Source organism: Podarcis tiliguerta (assembly GCF_965153285.1).
Source record: "Podarcis tiliguerta genome assembly, chromosome: 12".
Taxonomy (NCBI): Eukaryota; Metazoa; Chordata; class Lepidosauria; order Squamata; family Lacertidae; genus Podarcis; species Podarcis tiliguerta.
Window position 1 is genome coordinate 42,762,776 of NC_139545.1, and position 20,153 is coordinate 42,782,928.

At 44.5% G+C, this 20,153-nt stretch overlaps 1 protein-coding gene across 1 annotated transcript in view; it reads left to right on the plus strand.

Moving 5' to 3' along the window:
* Positions 1–8,207: 8,207 nt before the first annotated feature.
* Positions 8,208–20,153, plus strand: part of CCNY (cyclin Y) — a 102,390-nt gene continuing 90,444 nt past the window's right edge. Inside the window, exon 1 of the mRNA XM_083406737.1 lies at positions 8,208–9,268. Within this exon, the coding sequence (XP_083262863.1) occupies positions 9,115–9,268 (154 nt within the window). The 5' untranslated portion in view covers positions 8,208–9,114. The remainder of the gene's footprint in view (positions 9,269–20,153) is intronic.

Here is a 20,153-nt window from a genome sequence, read left to right on the forward strand (position 1 = left end):
GCTTCAAACATATATCGAAACATTAAAGATTTAAAATTTTCCCTATACAGTGGTACCTTGGTTCCTGAATGGCTTAGCTGTCGAACAAATCAGTAAGTGTTCCGGTTTGTGAACGTTTTTTGGAAGCCGAACATCCGATGCGGCATCCATGGCTTCTGATTAAGTGCAGGAAGTTCCTGTAGCCAATCAGAAGCCACGTCTTGGTTTTTGAACTGTTTTGGGAGTTGAATGGACCCCCGGAACAGATTAAGTTTGAGATGGTTGGACAGTGTTCTCGAAGCTACCAGCATGAGTTTGACCAAACTGCAGGAGGCAGTGGAAGACAGGAGTGCCTGGCGTGCTCTGGTCCATGGGGTCACGAAGAGTCGGACACGACTAAACGAATAAACAACTAAACAACAACAACAATAATACTAATAATATTTTTTTATTTATATCCCGCCCCCCCCCAGCCGAAGCTCGGCTCAGGGCGGCTAACAACAATAAAACAAATAATGGAATACTGAATGGTTTAGTTTACGTAAAATATGCTGGGATTTATGATATGAAAAATGAACCATGGAAAGAGAAGAAGGGAAGTCATTGACATTTTAAGGTTGTTTAAATGAATATTGTAAATTGTAAAACAGAAAATTTAATAAAAATTATACACAAAAAGAAAAGAAAGAAAACAAAACAGGACGTTGGACTAGATGGGCCTTGGGGCTGATCCAGCAGAACACTCTCTATGTTCTATGCGCATAAACACACAAAAATGTAAATGTCCATGAGAAGGACAAGGTGCACAACTCCCCGAGACTGCTTGATAGTGGAGGAAAGGGTGCAGTGTTGCCTACACTGATGGTAGGATTTCATGACTGACTCTTTCTCAGCCTTACCTGGAGATGCCTGGGAGCTCTGCACAGCCAGCAGGGCCTCTACCACTGAGCTATGGCCTTTTCCCAAACACGCACCCCTTTGCCTGTATTCTGAAGTGGCACAGTCCTGGGAGTAGCACACACCGTTTATGAGAACGTGGATCAGCTGCTTGTTTCTCTCTCGTACATCTCAATTACAACCTGGCAGCACAATGCAGGGGCCCACCAAACCACCCTGATTCAGGAACCTGAGCCACAGCTTCATCACCTAAGCAGGTGGGAAGAATCCATCAACAGGAGATTGGAACGCCAAGGTGAGCACTGCAATGCCACGGTTCTAAAAGTTATGAGACTTGCCATCTTTTCACTATAAATAGAGCATGGATAAATCACCCAAGCTTATAATGTGAGCCTGGGAAAAAAATTAGTCCCTGACCTAAAAACGCATCCTACTGGATCTTACTGGCTACACTCCACGGAGCGTAAAAAAAAAAGTAATCACTGAAAAGAACAAAAGTAGATCAAGGAGCACCATATGGTGAAGGGAAATAATAGACTGTGTAAGCTGAGATAGAAGTAAAATGGTAGGAAATACAAGGACACTGTGTTATTATGATATAGATGTGTTTTAGAGAAATCATATGGAGATGACGGGAACAGGTGGCTCTGAAGCCTTAACAAGCAACTGTTTCCCCAGCAGAGGGGGTATGCATGCAAAATCTACCTAAAACCAGTATTTTTTCTTAGTTCATCAGCTTGTAATTAGATGAAGGTTGCCAAATGGCAACTTTCAAACTCTTACTTTTTGTCTGTTTCCTTCCATCGCAGTCTCTTAAGTTGGAATTTCCCCCTTTTCCCCAACCTCTGTGATAGTCAACAGGTAGTTCTTAAACCACTAAACCTCAGAGATACTCGGCTCTCTTAAAAAGTCTCAGCATGCTGTTTCGCATCCATCATGCAACCCCTCGCAGTGGGACATGATTAAGTACCGATGAAACATGCTGGTTCCTAAGTAAATGAAGTGTCTTCATAAACCAGACAGGCAAGAGAATGAGATTACATTTCTAATTGCCACGTAATTACATTTTCCTCGTATCTGCCTCCCATGCATCCTTCAGAAAGATCCTTTTTATTTTGGGGGCTTAAAAAACAACAGATAATAATCTTTTTTTAAAAAAAAACAAAAAACCCTATTGATTTAATGACTGTGACCGCAGATCACTGACATCCACTGTATGCACTGTAAGGTCCAAGGTTCAGTCCCTGGGCTATTCAGTTAAAAGGAGCAGGTAGCACAGGTAATGTAAAAATACCTTTGCCCAAGGGCCTAGGGAGCTGCTGTGAGTCAAAGTAGGCAGTTCTGATGTATAATAATAATAATAATAATAATAATAATAATAATAATAATAATTATTATATATACCCCGCCCGTCTGGCTGGGTTTCCCCAGCCACTCTGGGCGGCTTCCAACACAAATACAGTAATGCATCAAACATTAAAAGCTTCCCTAAACAAATGTACAAATCGTCTGACCTGGCAGAAGCAAGCTTACATAGGAATATCGCAATATCTGCCAAGTCAGACCATTTGTACATCTATCGACACTGACTGACAGAGGCTCTCCAGAGCTGCAGACAGGGAGTCTTTCTCTAGCTCTACTTAGAGATGTCAGTGATTAAACCTGGAACATTCTGCATTTATAGCAGATGTTCTGCTACTGAGCAGTGGCCCTCCCACAGTCTCCTATGTTTATGCGTTACTCAGAACCCTTTCAATAAAGGCTGATTTGCCTGGGAGTGATTAATATAACTGATATTAATATAAATGGATGTCCCTCTGTTAGGGATGCTTTAGTTTGAGATTCCGAAATTGAGGTGGGCTACATGACCCGCAGGGTCCCTTCCAACTCTGCAATTCTTAGATTCTATGCATGCGATGGGGACGCGGGTGGGTTAAACCACAGAGCCTAGGACTTGCTGATCAGAAGGTCGGCGGTTCGAATCCCCGCAACGGGGTGAGCTCCTGTTGCTCGGTCCCAGCTCCTGCCAACCTAGCAGTTCGAAAGCACGTCAAAGTGCAAGTAGATAAATACCGTATTTTTTGCTCTATAAGACTCACTTTTTCCCTCCTAAAAAGTAAGGGGAAATGTGTGTGCGTCTTATGGAGTGAATGCAGGCTGCGCGGCTATCCCAGAAGCCAGAACAGCAAGAAGGATCGCTGCTTTCACTGCGCAGCGATCCCTCTTGCTGTTCTGGCTTCTGAGATTCAGAATATTTTTTTTTCTTGTTTTCCTCCTCCAAAAACTAGGTGCGTCTTGTGGTCTGGTGCGTCTTATAGAGCGAAAAATACGGTAGGTACCGCTCCGGCGGGAAGGTAAAAGCGTTTCCGTGTGCTGCTCTGGTTCACCAGAAGCGGCTTAGTCATGCTGGCCGCATGACCCGGAAGCTGTACGCCGGCTCCCTCAGCCGATAAAGCGAGATGAGCGCCGCAACCCCAGAGTCGGCCACGACTGGACCTCATGGTTAGGGGTCCCTTTACCTTTACCATGCATGGGATGATGACTTTAACTTATCGACGGATGTTGTCTGCTCATGTTAATACTAGAAGAAATAGACTAAAAAAATTACACCTGCAGGAATTTAAAAAAGAGAAACATTTAGAAATGGATTTGCTAGAATGTTGGTGGGATATTGAAAGAGATATAATGAAAAAGCATAGTTACTATTATTATTACACCCCGCTCCCCGCAACATACACTCATCTGTTCTCTTACTGTCACACTATCCAGCTTCATGTTGCCAAATACTTTTCTAAATGTACCTACTGCAGTTTGAGTACTGGCAGGATGTGATATCCTGCAAGGCTGTCTGCCCTCTCACAGATGTAGCCTGCTGAACTCTGTTGATCTGCAGAATCAGGCCAGTGAATGGCAGGAGATTACCGTAAATCACATCTCCTTCAAAAGCAACAGGTTTCCATCCTGGTGCTGCTTACCAGCCGCTTGACATGCTTATGATTTGCGGCAGTGAATATACCACCACTTCAGCCTTCCTCGATATACCCTTATTTGGGACTAGTAACTTGCATTTCTAAGGCCTGCCCCTGTTCATTTTCATTTAAGACTTCCAAAGTAATGGTTTGGGCTCTGTTCCAGTGTGGTTTCGGGGAAGAAAGGTTAAATACAATTTTCCATTTAGTTTGAATACAATTCTTTTTTTGTTCCTGTGAATACAGCCTGTGGACCACCCTACAGCCTGTGGACTTCTGTGATGCTCCTGTTTTTCTGCAGAGAGCTCCTCAGAGAATAGGGAAGCTCATGCATGTAAGCAGCAATCTATATAGTAAGTGGTCTCTAACTGAATGAAATGCGCCAAACAATATCGCCATTCAATAACCCTTTAAGGAAGCCAACCATGGCACAGTGAAGAGGCTTTGTTTAACAGTGGCTCACATGATGACCATTTTTACAGAAGCATCCCACTTTTTTAGTTTGGCTGAAATGAATTAATTTATCACCACCAAAGCTGGAGCATGCCTTTCTGACATTTAATTCCCACATTTATTTGGGTCAGCTGTTAAAAGCAGCAGCAGCAGCAGCAGAGGTGTGTGACATTTGCTTTCAAAGACATAAGGTGACAACTAATCCCCTTTTTATTGAACATTCTTTTGTGTTGACTTGTGTTGGCAGAAATGCATTTGCTGGCAGATTGATTTTAGAGATTATAAACTGCTTTTCGAAATCTCAAAGTGGCACACAAATCATATGATCAGATGAAAGGAAAACATCAACAGAAAACATAAATACGGAAACCAGCATTAGACCCTAAATCAGGGATTGGGAACCAGTGGCCCTCCAGATGTCAGTGTACTACAGTTCCTACAATCCATTTCTCATACTGGCTGGGGCTGATGGGAGTTGGAGTCCAATATCTGGAGGGCCACAGAATCCCCACCTTGTCCTTGATTTAACCAACTGGTTGCTGACACAAGTTTCAGCTGTGAGAGGTGATCCTTGCTCTTGACACTGTCAAGGCAGGACTTTGAGGCAGAAGTGCAGGGCCCCATTCAGCATGATTCACAGGAGGGGCTTCCAAAAGCAAGAATGTTAACTCGTATCACAGTTTGAAATAAGAAGAGTAAAACACATCACAGGCTAAAGAGTCCTTTTCCATTAGACTCTAAAATTACTAACTGCAGCACTAGTCCTTCAGTACCAGGCTCTGAAGGTCTTTAGAGGCCAAAACTAGCACTTTTAATGGAGTCCAGAATTGGTAGCCAGTATAAGGGGAAGAAATGGAGGCAGTGAGAGATTTTGCTTTCTGGGGTTGCACAATCACTGCAGATGGTGACAGCAGTCACGAAAATAAAAGACGCTTGTTTCTTGGGAGAAAAGCGATGACAAACCTAGACAGCATCTTCAAAAACAGAGACATCACCATGCCGACAAAGGTCCATATACTTAAAGCTATGGTTTTCCCAGTAGTGATGTATAGAAGTGAGAGATGGACCATAAAGAAGGCAGATCGCCGAAGAATGGATGCTTTTGAATTATGGTGCTGGAGGAGACTCTTGAGAGCCCCATGGACTGCAAGAAGATCAAACCTATCCATTCTGAAGGAAATCAGCCCTGAGTGCTCACTGGACAGATCCTGAAGCTGAGCCAGTGTGGTGTAGTGGTTAAGAGCGGTAGTCTCGTAATCTGGGGAACCGGGTTCGCGTCTCCGCTCCTCCACATGCAGCTGCTGGGTGACCTTGGGCCAGTCACACTTCTTTGAAGTCTCTCAGCCCCACTCACCTCACAGAGTGTTTGTTGTGGGGGAGGAAGGGAAAGGAGAATGTTAGCCGCTTTGAGACTCCTGAAGGGGAGTGAAAGGCGGGATATCAAATCCAAACTCTTCTACTTTGGCCACCTCATGAGAAGAGAAGACTCCCTGGAAAAGACCCTGATGTTGGGAAAGATTGAGGGCACAAGGAGAAGGGGACTATAGAGGACGAGATGGTGGGACAGTGTTCTCGAAGCTACCAACATGAGTTTGACCAAACTGCGGGAGGCAGTGGAAGACAGGAGTGCCTGGCGTGCTCTGGTCCATGGGGTCACGAAGAGTTGGACATGACTAAACAACAACAACATTAACTCCAATAACAAGAAACACACCAAGATAAACACCCCAACCCATTTGTACGTGTAGGAACTATGGCTTGCACACCAACAAAGCATGTTCCACGTTTCTTAAGTGCTGGCGGATGTGTCCCCTTGGCAACCAGTCAGAAGTTCTGGAGCTACTATGGCTGCCGGATCCAAGAATGAAGGAGAGCCCTCCACCTCCCAATGCCATTTGCTTCACCCTCAAATAGCCTGTGCTGTTAAGATGTTTCACTGGACGCCTGCAGTTTTCCACTCACTGGGCCTATTCCTGCCCTCAAAGAACAAACCTGCTCCATTTGCAGTGTGACAACCCTTCGGAGAGATCTGGAGACTACCCCTTAATCTGATCTTCTCCAGGCTAAACATGCTCAACTCGTCCAACCAATCTTCAAAAGACTTAAGTTTCCAGATAATCCTGCTTCCCTTTCTTCTTGACACAATGCAGTTTGTTAGTACTGTTCTTCAGATGTGGTGTCCAGAACTCAGCATGGTACTCTCTTTCAAATGAAATAAGGGATTTCCCCCCTAGCTAATGAAATAAAACCTTTTACACACACACACACACACACACACACTCATTTAAAAAATACAAAACAACCACATCCTACAACAGCCACAGGAAGCTTTGGCTGCGCACTAAGAAGAGGAAAATTACTGCCAACAATTGCTGTGATTCAGGATCTCCTAACTCCTGAAAGGGTTGCTAACCAGATAATGTGCGGTCAGAGGGTATGCATGTGTGCGCTACATGCTGAAGAAGCATAATTTGAACCAGGCCTCAACAGAGCCTGCTTCCCAAGGTAGGATGTGACACATGCAATCCAAATAGAAAAGCATTGCATTTTTGAGGAGGGCCAGCCCAATACATTTTGGTGCCAGAAGCTAAGGACAGGATGGCACTCCCACTTCCACATACAGAATCTAACTGGTCTGTGGCAGCTGATTTTAAAGACAGGCAAATCTAACAGTTTTCATTTCTTTCATTTTCTCATTTTTCCAGTCTTAAATTTTCTACATTTCCACAAACGTTTTTTTGTTTTTTTTTTAAAAGGTCCTCCTGAAAATTCATTCCCTAACAGGCAATTTTTTTGCAGTGACTTTCCTTACTATAGAACATTTTTGTATGTTAGATTCACTTATATATGCAAACCTATGCACCCTTTATCCTGGTATATGTAATTTTTTGTACATGTTTTTGAGAACTGCACAGCAAAATCTGAAGAGTGAGTTTTGAAGCATGGCTATGTTTCGGTTTGCATTTTATTTCAGAAAGTGGACAGAAGGTAGGTTTGCCTTTAATACAAGCTGAATCAAAACCTGCCTCTTTCTCACTGAATGTTATTTCAAGATGGGCAGTGAAACAACATCTTCCATGATATCTGAAGGCAGTGGGATGACTTAGGATGTGCAGAGCAGGCTAGCTTAAGGGAATCAGGGAACTTCTGTCATGCCTGGCATCTGTCTCTTGAGGAAGCCGTCTTAATCTGCCTTATGGTAGGGATGGCCCTGTATTTGAGAATGTGTATGGTTCATTTCTCCTATGACTAGGTGATCCAGGTGAGGCCCCATTGCTTGACGTCAGAGGTATACCTGGGGTGGGCATGGACCCAAATGGGGCATGACCCCCCCAAATCTTTCTATGAGTGCCCACTTGAATATATCTGGGTGGGTTATGAATTTGGGAGAAACTGAATTTGTGTGCGTGTGATCTTGGTTACTGGGTAGGATATAAATTGTGGGTAATCAATTTACTTAACTTTGCAGGGGTAATGAATTGGGGAGAAATAGTGTACCGGTAATTGATTTGCAAAAGAGAGAAATTAATGGGGGTAAAATGAATCGAAGAGAAGCTGATTTGGCGTGATCTAAGGTGGGGTTCAAACTAAACAATTTATTTACAGTGATTGGCTTTGCCTTCTGTGCCATGCCAAATCCGCATCCTATAAATGCGCATTTGCAGATTTGTGTTGATGCTCCCCTGCCCCGAAACTTTCAGGTATCCAATAACGCCCCCCCGCCCCCGCTGGAAGCCAACCTTTACATCCATCTGGGGCACTGGACTCGAACACAAGCCCTTGTTCCCAAGCAGCGTCTTTCGGATCGGGCCCTCCTAACCCCTAAACCAGAAGGCGCGCGGGTTACCCCAGCCCCTCAGCTTGTCACTTCCAAAACTGAGCTCAGTGGGGGCGGGAGGAAAGCGAAAGCAGAGCAGAAGACCTCCCACAGCGGAGCCACGCAGAGGAGGATCCCGGCCGCGGAGGAGCCTCCGGCCCGTTTCCTTCCAGGGCAGCCGGCAGAAAGGAGGAAGGCGGGGTGCTGTCTCTGGCCGCGGCCGGCTCTCCCGCTCCTTGCCGTGCAGGGGGCTTTTCCCTCCGCCCGCGGCTGGGATCCCCTCCCTCTCCCGCTCGGCTGCGGCCGGGCCGGGCTTCCCCCGACGGGAGGAGCGAGGAAGAGGCGCTGCTGCTTAAAGAAACAGACGCCTGCCTGCCTGCCCTGTTTGTCTGGCAGCAGCAGCGAGAGCGAGCAAGCCCGGCGTTCCCACCCACTTGAACCGGAACCGTTTTCCCCCTTTTCTTTCCCCCGCTTCTTTTTTTTTTCCTTTTTGCAAAAGGCAGCCTCGGGGTTCGCTGCTGCTGCTGCTGCCGCTGCCGCTTCTGCTCGCTGGCGGGGGAGAAAAGGCTGCGGTGTTGCAGCCGCCGCCAGCCCGCCCCTCCTGCCGCTGCTGCTGGGAAGAGGAAGAAGAGGCGGCGGAGCGGCGGAGGGCAATGGGGCTGCGGCTCTGCAGCAGCAGCAGCAGCAGAGGCATAGCCCGGCTTTGCAGCAGCGCCTGCCTGGGCACGAGGACTGAGCCGCGCGGCGGGGCAAGGCGGCTTGCATGAGCCTCGGGGCACACCAGCAGCCGCCGGGGAGCGCGGCCGGCGGGAGCCTCGCTTGCTGCCGCCGCCGCCACCGTCGTCTTGCCCCGCAGCGGCGCTTGCCGTTTCCCAGCACGCTGATGGCTTCTCGACATCGCTGGTGACTGCTGCCTCCCTCCTCCTCCACTACCATCACCCTTCCTTCCCTTCTTTTTCCTTCCTTCCTTCCTCCCTCTGCTTTCCACGGGCGGCGGAGATGGGGAACACGACCTCATGCTGCGTGTCGTCCAGCCCCAAGCTGCGGAGGAATGCCCATTCCCGGCTGGAGTCCTACCGCCCCGACACCGAGCTGAGCCGGGAGGACACGGGATGCAACCTGCAGCACATCAGCGACAGGGAGAACATCGACGGTAAGGAGAGACCCCCGCTCTCCCCCCTGCCTCGCCCACAGCCGCGCGAGACCCCGGGTTTTGCGGCGTGCATGTGGGAAAAGAGAGATATCCCCCCCCCCCTTTATGCACGTGGGAAAGCCTCCCTGCACGCGTCAAGCAACAAACAGCATTCCAAAGACGGCTTAATAAAAACTTGAGCCTTGGAGCGGTCTTTCTTTCTTTGCAATTCGATTCTTTGCAAGCTAGAGATCGGCATCTCCGAAGAAGGAATGCGGAAGAGCGTCCCTGAGCGTGTTTTGGGGTGTGTGTGTGTGTTAAGCGAGCGGTAGCCTCTGAGCATGTGCCGATTGCTCTTCGGGTGGGCTCTGCCTTTACGCGTGATGAGGAGAAAGCCATCTGAGGTGTCAGATTTCGGGGTTCTGTTAAGGGTTGCAGATTGTCAGTTGCATAAGAGGATTGCATTTTGATATTTTTTCTCCACCTGCCCACCTCAGGTAACAAAATATGCCTCCCTTGCTTAATGACAGAGCCTTGGGGAAAGGGCTTTATTTGGGAAACTGCTGGGTGTCTCAAGGATCCTTTAGCAGAGGCCACCAAAGAGTTAGAGGTTTGAGGCCTTCCCGTCATTTTAGTTCTGTTTATTTATTGCATGTATTTATATTCAGAATGCAAAGCCTTCCAAGGTTGTTTGTGATGGTTTGTGGGGGTTTTTAAAAATCACAGCAAACAGCACCAACATATAAAAAGTAACCAGGAGCCTTCCTGTCATAGAGCAGTTGGTAGTAGATAGAATGGCCCAGCCATGGTGGAATAGGCCATCTGGGACAATACGTCTCATCTAGCTCCTGAAATCCTGATGACAGGTGTGGACCATTTTTCAAACTTCCAACCTAAGAAATATGCCTTGGTTAAAAAAATATATTTCCTCATGGGCTACTAGTGAGTCTCCACATGCTGCTAGTGCTTTTTGTGTGGGGGTCAGCGCTGGAGCCATGTTCTCTTGTTGAGAGCTGTGCGCGGGGAGGACATGCCTGTGCTCAAAGACTCTTGAAGCAATTGTCATGGAGCAGGTCCCACAATTTGCCTGGGGTCCAGGTCACTTCCCTTGGTCTCTTCAGCAGAGTTGCGAAGGGGAAATGACTCTCACCTCGCCCTCCTAATTTTCTTGGTGAAGCTAGGCTTACCTTAGCCAGTGTACCGCAGAACTGGATGGTGCAGTTTTGTGGTACGTTGTGCTAGGCCAACCTTACTTCATAAACAAAACCTACAACTTCTAGGGTGGCACAAGGTAAGCACATTCTTTCCCCATGCACCATAGATGCAGCTTTACCACAGCTACGACCATGTTTGACCATTGGCTGTACTGGCAGGGGCTGATGCATAGCTGTCGACTTCCCTCTTCTCTATTTGGAATAAGGAAATTTCCCTTAAAAAAAGGAAAAGGTTGACAGCTATGGGCTGATGGAAATCGGAGTCTAAACATCTGGGGGTCACAGTTTTTGCCCTACCACCATACCAAGGGGGAAGAGAACTAACCCTTCAGTCTGTGAGCAAGAGGTCTTGGGACAATGCAGGAATTTCTCTGCCCATTTCCCCATCTTCTCAAGTGTTTTGTGTAAGAAGGGAAGGGAATATCCAACAGCTCTTTTTCCAACTCCAGTTCACAGAGGAATGTTGTGTGACCTTGAGTTACTAAGAGAAATAGCCAGTATTTGAAGGGAGGAGAAGGGGCAGCTCTAGGTCTTTTTTCCCCTGACTGCCTTTTTGTGAAGAGAAACTGAGGACGACCTTGAAAATCCTGTTGTGGTCCCATGGACACTGTGAGATGGTTCTCAGGGTGTGTTTCTAGGGTAGCCTAATTTATCCCTTAACCTGGTGCACTTTGCTGGTTTTTGGACTACAACTCCCATGATGAAGGGCACTAGGTTGGGGAAGACTGTTTTAGTGGGGTAGGAAAGGGACTGGAGTGTGCCTTTCCTCCCTCCATCTCATTACTGACTGAAATTTTATTTTTTCCTCTCGTGTAGCTCATGCCTCCGGCGCTTTCATTTGAAAGAGGCAGCGTCAAAATACTGTGGGGTTTTCTCGTTTTTGTTTTCTTGTTTTACCTCATGCTGTTCATCCATCCACATGTGAGCATCACTGTCATTCTGTTGTGGGAAATGCTAGCATATGTTGCTCATGCTTTTGATGGAAGAAGCTTTTGGATATTATCATGCCACTCTGGGGGACGGCTTTTTGGAGGCCCTCATGTGTTTGGGCCCGTCAGTATTTTTCCTCATACTCTTGAAGGGAAAGCCTCTCAACTCCCCCGCCCCCCCCCCCAAATCCCATAGTTACTTTTTATTTAAGGTGCAGTGTGTTCCTAGGCAACAAATATCACTCATTTTTGTGTTGCCTTTTATGGGGTTCTCGCCCCCCCCCCCAAGTCTGTATATCTGTGGGAAAGCCTGTAATATTTAAGAATGCTATCCTTTTGGGCTTCACAACATGTTGTGGACATATACGGGTTCGTGCAGTATACAGGCCTCCCAAGTTCAATCAAATTTGTAGGGTTGTGACCAACTAACTACTCAAGAGTAGACCCATTGAAAGTAGTAGACCTAAGTTAGTCATGTTTGTTAACTTTTGTTCTGGCTTCTACTCATTAACTGGGTCTATTCTGACTAGCACTGAATAGAAACCATAGCCTTGAGAATCTGTCTATATTCAGTTTCAGAAACAAGCTGCGGTCCATCAGAACTGAATTAGTATCATGGGATAATTGTTCTGGTTTGTGCTAAATTTCACTGAGAAATGTAGACAGTCACAGATACTGGGCAGGTTTCTTCTGTGGCAGTGTTTACTGATGCCTTCCCCTGCACGGGTTGACAAGACATTGGTATAATGGATTAATAACACTTGTGCTAGAGTCAGAGAGCTATTTGAAAAGTGTCTGGGAAATCCTGACTTGCCTGTCAAGTGGGTGTCCTTTGCATTAGTTAATTGGAATCTTGTCAGTTCTTTTAAAAGTTTGTCCATCCACCACACATGTTTCTCTTAAAAAAAAAAAGCAAAACTGGTAGCTTCAACTTTTTCATACACCAGATTTTATTTTAACACATTATTTCCCCATGTGCATTGGTAGAAAAAAAAAAATCTGACCATCTGACAAGATGTGCTCAGTGCTGTGTGGTACTGTATTTATTTTGTACCTTTTCAAGGTAAAATGACAGTTCTAAAAAATAATTGTTTTGTGTAAGATTTCTTTTTGCGAAATAATCTACACTTGACTTAATTTGACCCTTGGCTGAAAGCCAGTGTGTTCACAGGGTTCATTTTGAATGAAAACAGAGGTGAGGGTGTGGCCTAGCCTGAGCTCTCTACTCAGTTAATGAGTTATTCAGGTGTGTTTATATGTGGGACTATTAACCCCAGTAGATAAGCAATGTAATATGTGTCAAATAGATCGAAAGAAATGTTGGTATTTGTTGTACTTTGATAGCTCAGCAATATACAAATATTTTCTGACATATAAGATTATATATAACCATGTGTCTTTTTTGTTAATTATTTGCATTGCTTCTCTGAATTGGATACCAACAAACTTGTTTCAGGTTCAGTACCTCAAGGTTTGGTGTGGATCAAAAGATGCAAGGGAAATAAATCTTTGTCTCTCAAACAGGCATATAGCACTGTTTATCTTTAATTTTGCAGTCAGAACTATTGGAGATTTCCTAGTTGGAGATGGCTAGGATGATTCCAGCTTGCAATAAAACAAATCCTCTCTCTCATGCCATTTCTTGACAAGACCGACACCATAATTCTTGCATCTCTTTAATTGTTTACAACTTGAAACTTCAAAAATCCCGCACATTCTCACAGTGGAGGAATTTGTCTGGCCTTGCCCTTTTACTGAAGTTACTCTTTATCATTGGCTGTTGAAGAAAAAGATTACTTCTTGACCGTAATGTTCAGGGTTCAGTTTATGTTGAATTTATGACACCCGCCCGCCCCCGGTTCAATAATAATAATAATAATAATAATAATTTGTCCCCCGCCCTGCCCAGCCAAAACCGGGCTCAGAGCGGCTAACATCAAATGTATAATACATTAATCATGCTTTAGCCGTTAAGTGATATTTCCACCATTAAGACCTTTTTGTGGCGAGTGTAACAACTGGTTGCGCTCAACAAATGCAGGCCCTCTCTACCTTTTGCTAAAAGCAACTGTTTTATAAATTCCATTAATTAGGGGATTAATGCTGTTAAGAACCGGCTAAAGCATCATCTGATCCTTAAAATGCTCTTGCAACACGATCCTATTAGCTGAAGCACTGGCAAATTAGCATTTAAGATTAGATGCCATGATTTCTGCAATGCTATGCTGTCGTTATCTGTGATGTTCCCACTCACGTCACACGCTGATCCAGGATATTGCAGCCATATAACAATGCCAGATGCTGTTTGTGGGGTGGGTTTGAATATTAATAGCGTAATAATTTCAACTCTGATGCAATGTTTTCCTCCCTCATGCTTGGAATGAAGCACTAACAAAGTACTTCTAGATCACATCTTGCACTGTCAATTCCGGATCAGAAATCTGCATCCCATATAACTGGGCCACTAATAAAATCCATTCAGGCCTCCTTTTTATGGCATGTCAATCGCGTGTTAAATTTTCTGTGCATGGTGGAACAACTCTTGACTGGGGATTGATTTTCAACATGATTTATTTGCTAGACAGGGGCAGTTTATTTTCTTCAACCAAGTATGTGGGAAACTTTTTGATCAAAGGCAGAATTGTACAAGAGCTTTTAGGTTTGTCGAACCGGATGCAAAAGACACAGGGTTTCAGAGCAGCAGACAGATTGTTTTGCAGTCTTTGCATGGCTTGCTTAAAGAAAATGTAATAAAAAGGAAAGTTCAGTTAGATTGGGCTGCAACATATTCAGGACGCATACCCATATAGCTCCATTGGGTCTGTGGAATAGTGCATGTGCTGTTAAGGATGGAGTGCATTGTTAAGGAATCAAAATATTTATAGTTTTTCAAAGTATTGCTACAATATAGTCTTCCATATATATATATATATATACACACACACACACACACACACACACACACACAGAGAGTACATGCAAACTTTAGAGTGATTTCATCATCTGGAATGTGAGCCTTTCAGTGCTGCTGATACTTTTTTTGTATTTCCTTGCAGTTGATTGGATGAATTCTGATAAATTGTATGTCTAGCGACATATGCAGACAAGGTGTAAGACAGTTGGCACATCAGTCATTTTTAATAACTAGACATAAGAATACTTGAAAATGTATAAGTGATCATACTTTGTTAAAAGGCTCGCACATTGGCTGTCTTGGGACGACAAGGGAAGCCATGTGGCTTATCTATGGGAATGAGTACCATGCCAATTCATGCTGCTGAGTGCTCCTGCTGCACTCCTTTCTTAGCGCAAGCAGGGTAATAAACCATAAGCCTTGGGCTAGCATTGCATTGATTGTGGTTGTTTCTCCTAGGGGTAACCAAAGGAAGCCTTTTCAGATCATGATTGGTTTGGAGAGAAACCAGCCATGAGGATTGATTTGGATGTCCAATGGTTTGTTGTTTATGGTTACACTAGAGGAGGATCGTGGGTGGCACCATTTGGCAGCATGCACTAGCTGCTTATTCGCAGCAAACCATGGTTTATGGCTTACCATGCCATCCAGATGTGATCACTGAAATTTATATATTATAGTTGATATTGAACTGAGTGTTCCACCTATGTTGTGTGATATGCTTATGTGGTTATTCCGCAGCCATGGCACAATTTCTCCTATTGGTCTTGCCATACATGAGATGTTGCCTTGGGAACTTAGTAGTAATGGTAGCCAGAAAGTTTTCTGTTTGCACATCTCATTATAAACTCTTGTCTCTTAAAACCCTTCTGGATTCAGTGCTTGCTGTGGCAGAGTGGTGCTGGCTGCCAAGACCTTGCCATTCTTTCCACTTTGATAAATGGCCAAGGAAATTTTTTGTATATGCATATTTGCCATTGGTTTATAATAAAAAAGTACAAAATTATGCCTTGGATTGTACTGAGCTGTGAAAGTGGTCTTAATTCATGGCACATTGTACGGGTGTAAATTTAAATCACATGCATAATTTATTCATTTTTCATTTAAAAACCAGCTGTATTACATATTTGAAGCTTGCTACTGTGTAAAGAGTAAATGTGTAGAAATTGAAATGTTTCTGGCATATATTGCCACTTAAATGTCAAGTGCAGGAAGGCACTAGAAAGCCACGTTGGAAGGCAGTGTTCGCCCCTGTGGTTGTAAAGCTGCTCATACAACAATAGCTTTGAGAGCGAAGACCTTCACCAACTTAAATCTCAGCTTTCATTCCTGGAGGATGCAGCAGTAAAGCAAAGTATAACTGAAGAGACCTGCTCCTTTTTAAAGAGGGATTATTAACTCCCTGCTAGTCTTGTTAGTTAATGAGGATACGTGGTGTATGCCAGGAAGAGTGAGTAGCAAATACTTAAGTGGCTATTCAGTGTGCTCTGCTGCTGTTCATCGTTATGTAGTTTGCATAAAAAAGATTATATTTGATGGCATATAGTTGTATTTTTCCAGGTGTAGCAGTGTCATTGTGGCGAGAACAGGGAAGTTGAAGAGTGAAGTGGGTGAAGGAACCAGATCAAAGTTCGTTTGTTTCCCTGCGAAGTTTCCCTTGTGCATTACTGATTCAGCAATTTATGGGTATGGGTGTCTGTTAGCAAATTGTTCTTGCATTCCTGTGACCTCTTCACAATTTCCAAATAATCAGTAACTGAATATGTGGTGTCTCTGTCTCTACCCCTTTGCATGAGTTCTGGAAATCTTTAGGGTAAATGTAGATGTTTGAACACACAATTCTGCCATGTTGCATCAAGCTCTCTTGCTAAGTTAGAGGAAGATAATAAGAGAGGACTCTGTAGCTTGAAAGCCAATTTAGATTCGGAATCAATTACTAATTTCCTTTCTAGCTATATTCATTTTATGTTGCAGGACCTAACAGTGACTTTTGCTTACCTGTTGTTTTTTTTGAAGGATGGATAGGGAAAAATTTCTTCTTCATTTCTGTTAGTACATGAACTTGCATGCGCAGATTAAAATGTATTCACTTTCTCTGAAGATACTTTGCATTTTGCTCTGGGCAAGGTCATTGAGAATGTAAAGAAAGCAAAATTGATGCTTCCCTCCCCCCTTTATGTTGGAGTAGTGTTTTTTTTTTTTTTTTAAAGTAGGAATAAGAATCCATTGGGAGCTCCCGTGACAGACCCTTTTCTCAGCCTCCTTGCCTGTACCTCAGCTAGTAGAGACAGATACAAAATTGTAGGTTTCATTACAGTCTTGATAGTGACTTTAAAGGAATGTTCCTCACCACATGTCCCACTGTCCCCCTTTTTGCTGATGCACATTTATTATCTCCCATTATCCCAGTCATTCCTCTCTGTCACCCTTTGTTGTCGTTTAGTCGTGTCCGACTCTTCGTGACCCCATGGATCAGAGCACGCCAGGCACTCCTGTCTTCCACTGCCTCCCGCAGTTTGGTCAAACTCATGTTAGTAGCTTCAAGAACACTCTCCAACCATCTCATCCTCTATCGTCCTCTTCTCCTTGTGCCCTCCATCTTTCCCAACATCAGGGTCTTTTCCAGGGAGTCTTCTCTTCTCATGAGGTAGCCAAAGTATTGGAACCTCAGCTTCAGAATCTGTCCTTCAAGTGAGCGCTCAGGGCTGATTTCCTTCAGAATGGATAGGTTTGATCTTCTTGCAGTCCATGGGACTCTCAAGAGTCTCCTCCAGCACCATAATTCAAAAGCATCAATTCTTCAGCGATCAGCCTTCTTTATGGTCCAGCTCTCACTTCCATACGTCACTACTGGGAAAACCATAGCTTTAACTATACCGACCTTTGTCGGCAAGGTGATGTCTCTGCTTTTTAAGATGCTGTCTAGGTTTGTCATCACTTTTCTCCCAAGAAGCAGGCGTCTTTTAATTTCATGACTGCTGTCACTACCTAGCAACCCCTCATTAAGAGAATTAACATTCTATAACTTTTTTTAAAAAAAATCTACCTAAATTCATTATTTCTACAAGAAAGTTAGCATAATGTGGGTTTTTATTTCTAGTCGTAAGGATTACATGAGAAGACTCTGCTTTCTTCTCCTTTACAGATCCAGCTTAACTCACATGCTGCTATAGCATTCTGTTTTCAACTGGGATCTATGGCACACAGTCTCCCTACTTGGGAGCTCACACCAGAGAGCGCATATTCATGAAGTAACATCACTCAGTTAATCTGCTGGTATACTGGGCTCAACTCCTTGACTGCTTTCCTAGTGCCAGGCCCAGCCGCTATACTTATAGTACTATTTATGCTCAACCTTAAAAAGTAATAATAATGGCCTCCATGTGTAAACAAATATGGCTGTGCCCAATGGCTTCTTGTGCTTGGGAGTTCCAAATGGGCATGTTCTTTTTTCCCCCCTTAGAAGCTGTTTGATGTGTGACTATGCATTGTCTTGTGAATATGTACGCCATTGGGTTTGGTCCAGAAGCTGCGGCTCGTGCAGGATGTATCGCAGCCCCTCTTATGGCTGGGGTTGTCTTCTGTGAACACATCACGTCAGTGCTGAGGGAACTACACTGGCTGCTATTACGTTACCGAGCCAAGTTTTAAGGTTTTACTGTTGCCGTATAAAGCCCTAAAAGCCCTCAAAGAGAACAACAACTACCAGACTTTTAGAAGACATCTGAAGGCAGCCCTTTTTAGGGAAGCTTTTAATGTTTGATGTATCACAGTATTTTAATATTCTTTTGGAAGCCGCCCAGAGTGGCTGGGGAAACCCAGCCAGATGGGCAGGGTATAAATAATAAATTATTATTATTATTATTATTATTATTATTATTATTATTATTATTATTATGGAGCTGCATGCCCAGAGGTTCATTTCATGGCAGCTTGGACAAGGTCTTTCAGCTATCGTATGGAACAGAGTGCCTGTTGAAGTTAGATTCCAACTCTGTATGCATTTTGTCAAATGCTGAAAACTTTTTATTTTTCATTTTCACAGTCTTTCTCAAAAGAATGAGTTTACTCGCAGGCAGTATTTGCTTTTCTTTCTTTTTTAAAGAACTATTCTATCTGTTCTTGCTTTATTTTTATTATTGTATACCACTCTTGTTTTATACTGATGATACTGTGATGTGTAGTAGTTCACCAATGTTTCATTTTTTAAATAAGCATTTTTATTGAAAGTTTTCAATAAATACAATAAAAATCCAACCAAATAACAAAAATTTTAAGAAACCCAAGAAATGAGAGAGAAAAGAAAAGAGAAAGGAGGGGGAAAATAACTATAAGGGGCCATTATCACATTTGTATCATATATATCATTTCATTTATCCACACACAGAAAGGTAGACCCTCCCAGTTCCCACCTGGAAGCCTACCTCATAAACGTTCCAGATCAATCAGAAAAATAATATATGCCGTAAATCCCAATGTACTATCTTTGTGTACCAGCAAGGAAGGAATTGCTGTCAGATATGTCTAGCAGGAAATGTACAGTGAAATTGAGGCTTTATGCCCAGTATACCTTGACAGTGTACTTGCTGAAAGTAGCAACCTACCCTTTGGCCCTGACAGTAATTGCCAATTCTCTCTTCATTAGAGAATGTGATGACTGTGAGGGCCAGGTTGTGCCAGGGGCATGATTTGTGTCTTCCCCCTCACCCTTGATGGTGGCTGTCTAATAATTGCGTCACATGTCTCCTTCCTCTTCTCCTGCTCAAGTAAACTGAGAGACTGATTTTCGCGTTACTTAGTTAGTGAAAATAGCTGGCAGTTAGATGAACGAGCAGCTGCTGTTGGCGCTAAGTGGTGGATGTGTAGTTCTGGCACCAAGAAATTGCCTTAACCTGGTGATTGTTTCACCTTCTGGGGATCACAGAGGAAAGGGCATGATATGACTGGTGAATGCTGGGAGTGAGCCCTGCAGCTGAGAGTGCAGTGAATGCTTGGGTTGTGAACATGATCCGTGCGGAAGGCACATTCGCAATCTGCAGCGTTCGCAACCCGCAGTGTTCACAACCCACAGCGCCACGTCTGTGCACACGTGTCAGGGAACTGCCATCGGAGCGGGAGGCAGTGAGGGGGCTCCCGGACGATGGTGGAGAGGGTCCTAGTAGGAGGAGGGATAGCCCGCTGGGGAAGGAAATCAGCGTAACACCAGTGGAGAAGGAGGAGATAGAGAAAACAGAGAGTTGGCTCCATGACTCTTCGCAGGAGACCAGCGGAGAGGGCACAAGTGCTCCTTTGCCCACACCCACCTTGCGCAGAAAGCTTTCGCGCAGGCAACGGGGGAGGAGACTGGGCGTCAAGCAGCTTTTATGTTGGAAGCGGTTTAAGAAACGCCCACTGACGGATTCTGCCAGCGACTGAGGCAGCCACGGAATAGAGGGCTGTCTAGTCAGAAAGGGTTCAACCATGCAACCTAGCCATGAGTAAAGGCAACTTATGCACAAGCAATCCCTAGAACCATTACAACACTTGAGTAACGATTCGGTGCTTCTGCGCAAAGCGTGATTTAGTATTTATGCGCATGTACGAGCTCCGAAACCCGGAAGTAACCCGTTCCGGTACTTCCGGGTTTCAGTGCATCTGTAAACCCGAAAACTCACAACCTAAAGCGTCTGTAACCCGAGATATGATGTATGTGATTGTCCCTTCTAAAGGTTAAAGAATGAGGATGCAGGTCTATCCCCACTATGAGGACAATGAGTTGTATCCATGCTTAGTCCTACTCAGAGTAGACCCATTGAAGTTAATGAACACAGAGAACTTAGGTGTATTCATTTTGGGGGGGGGGGGGCTAC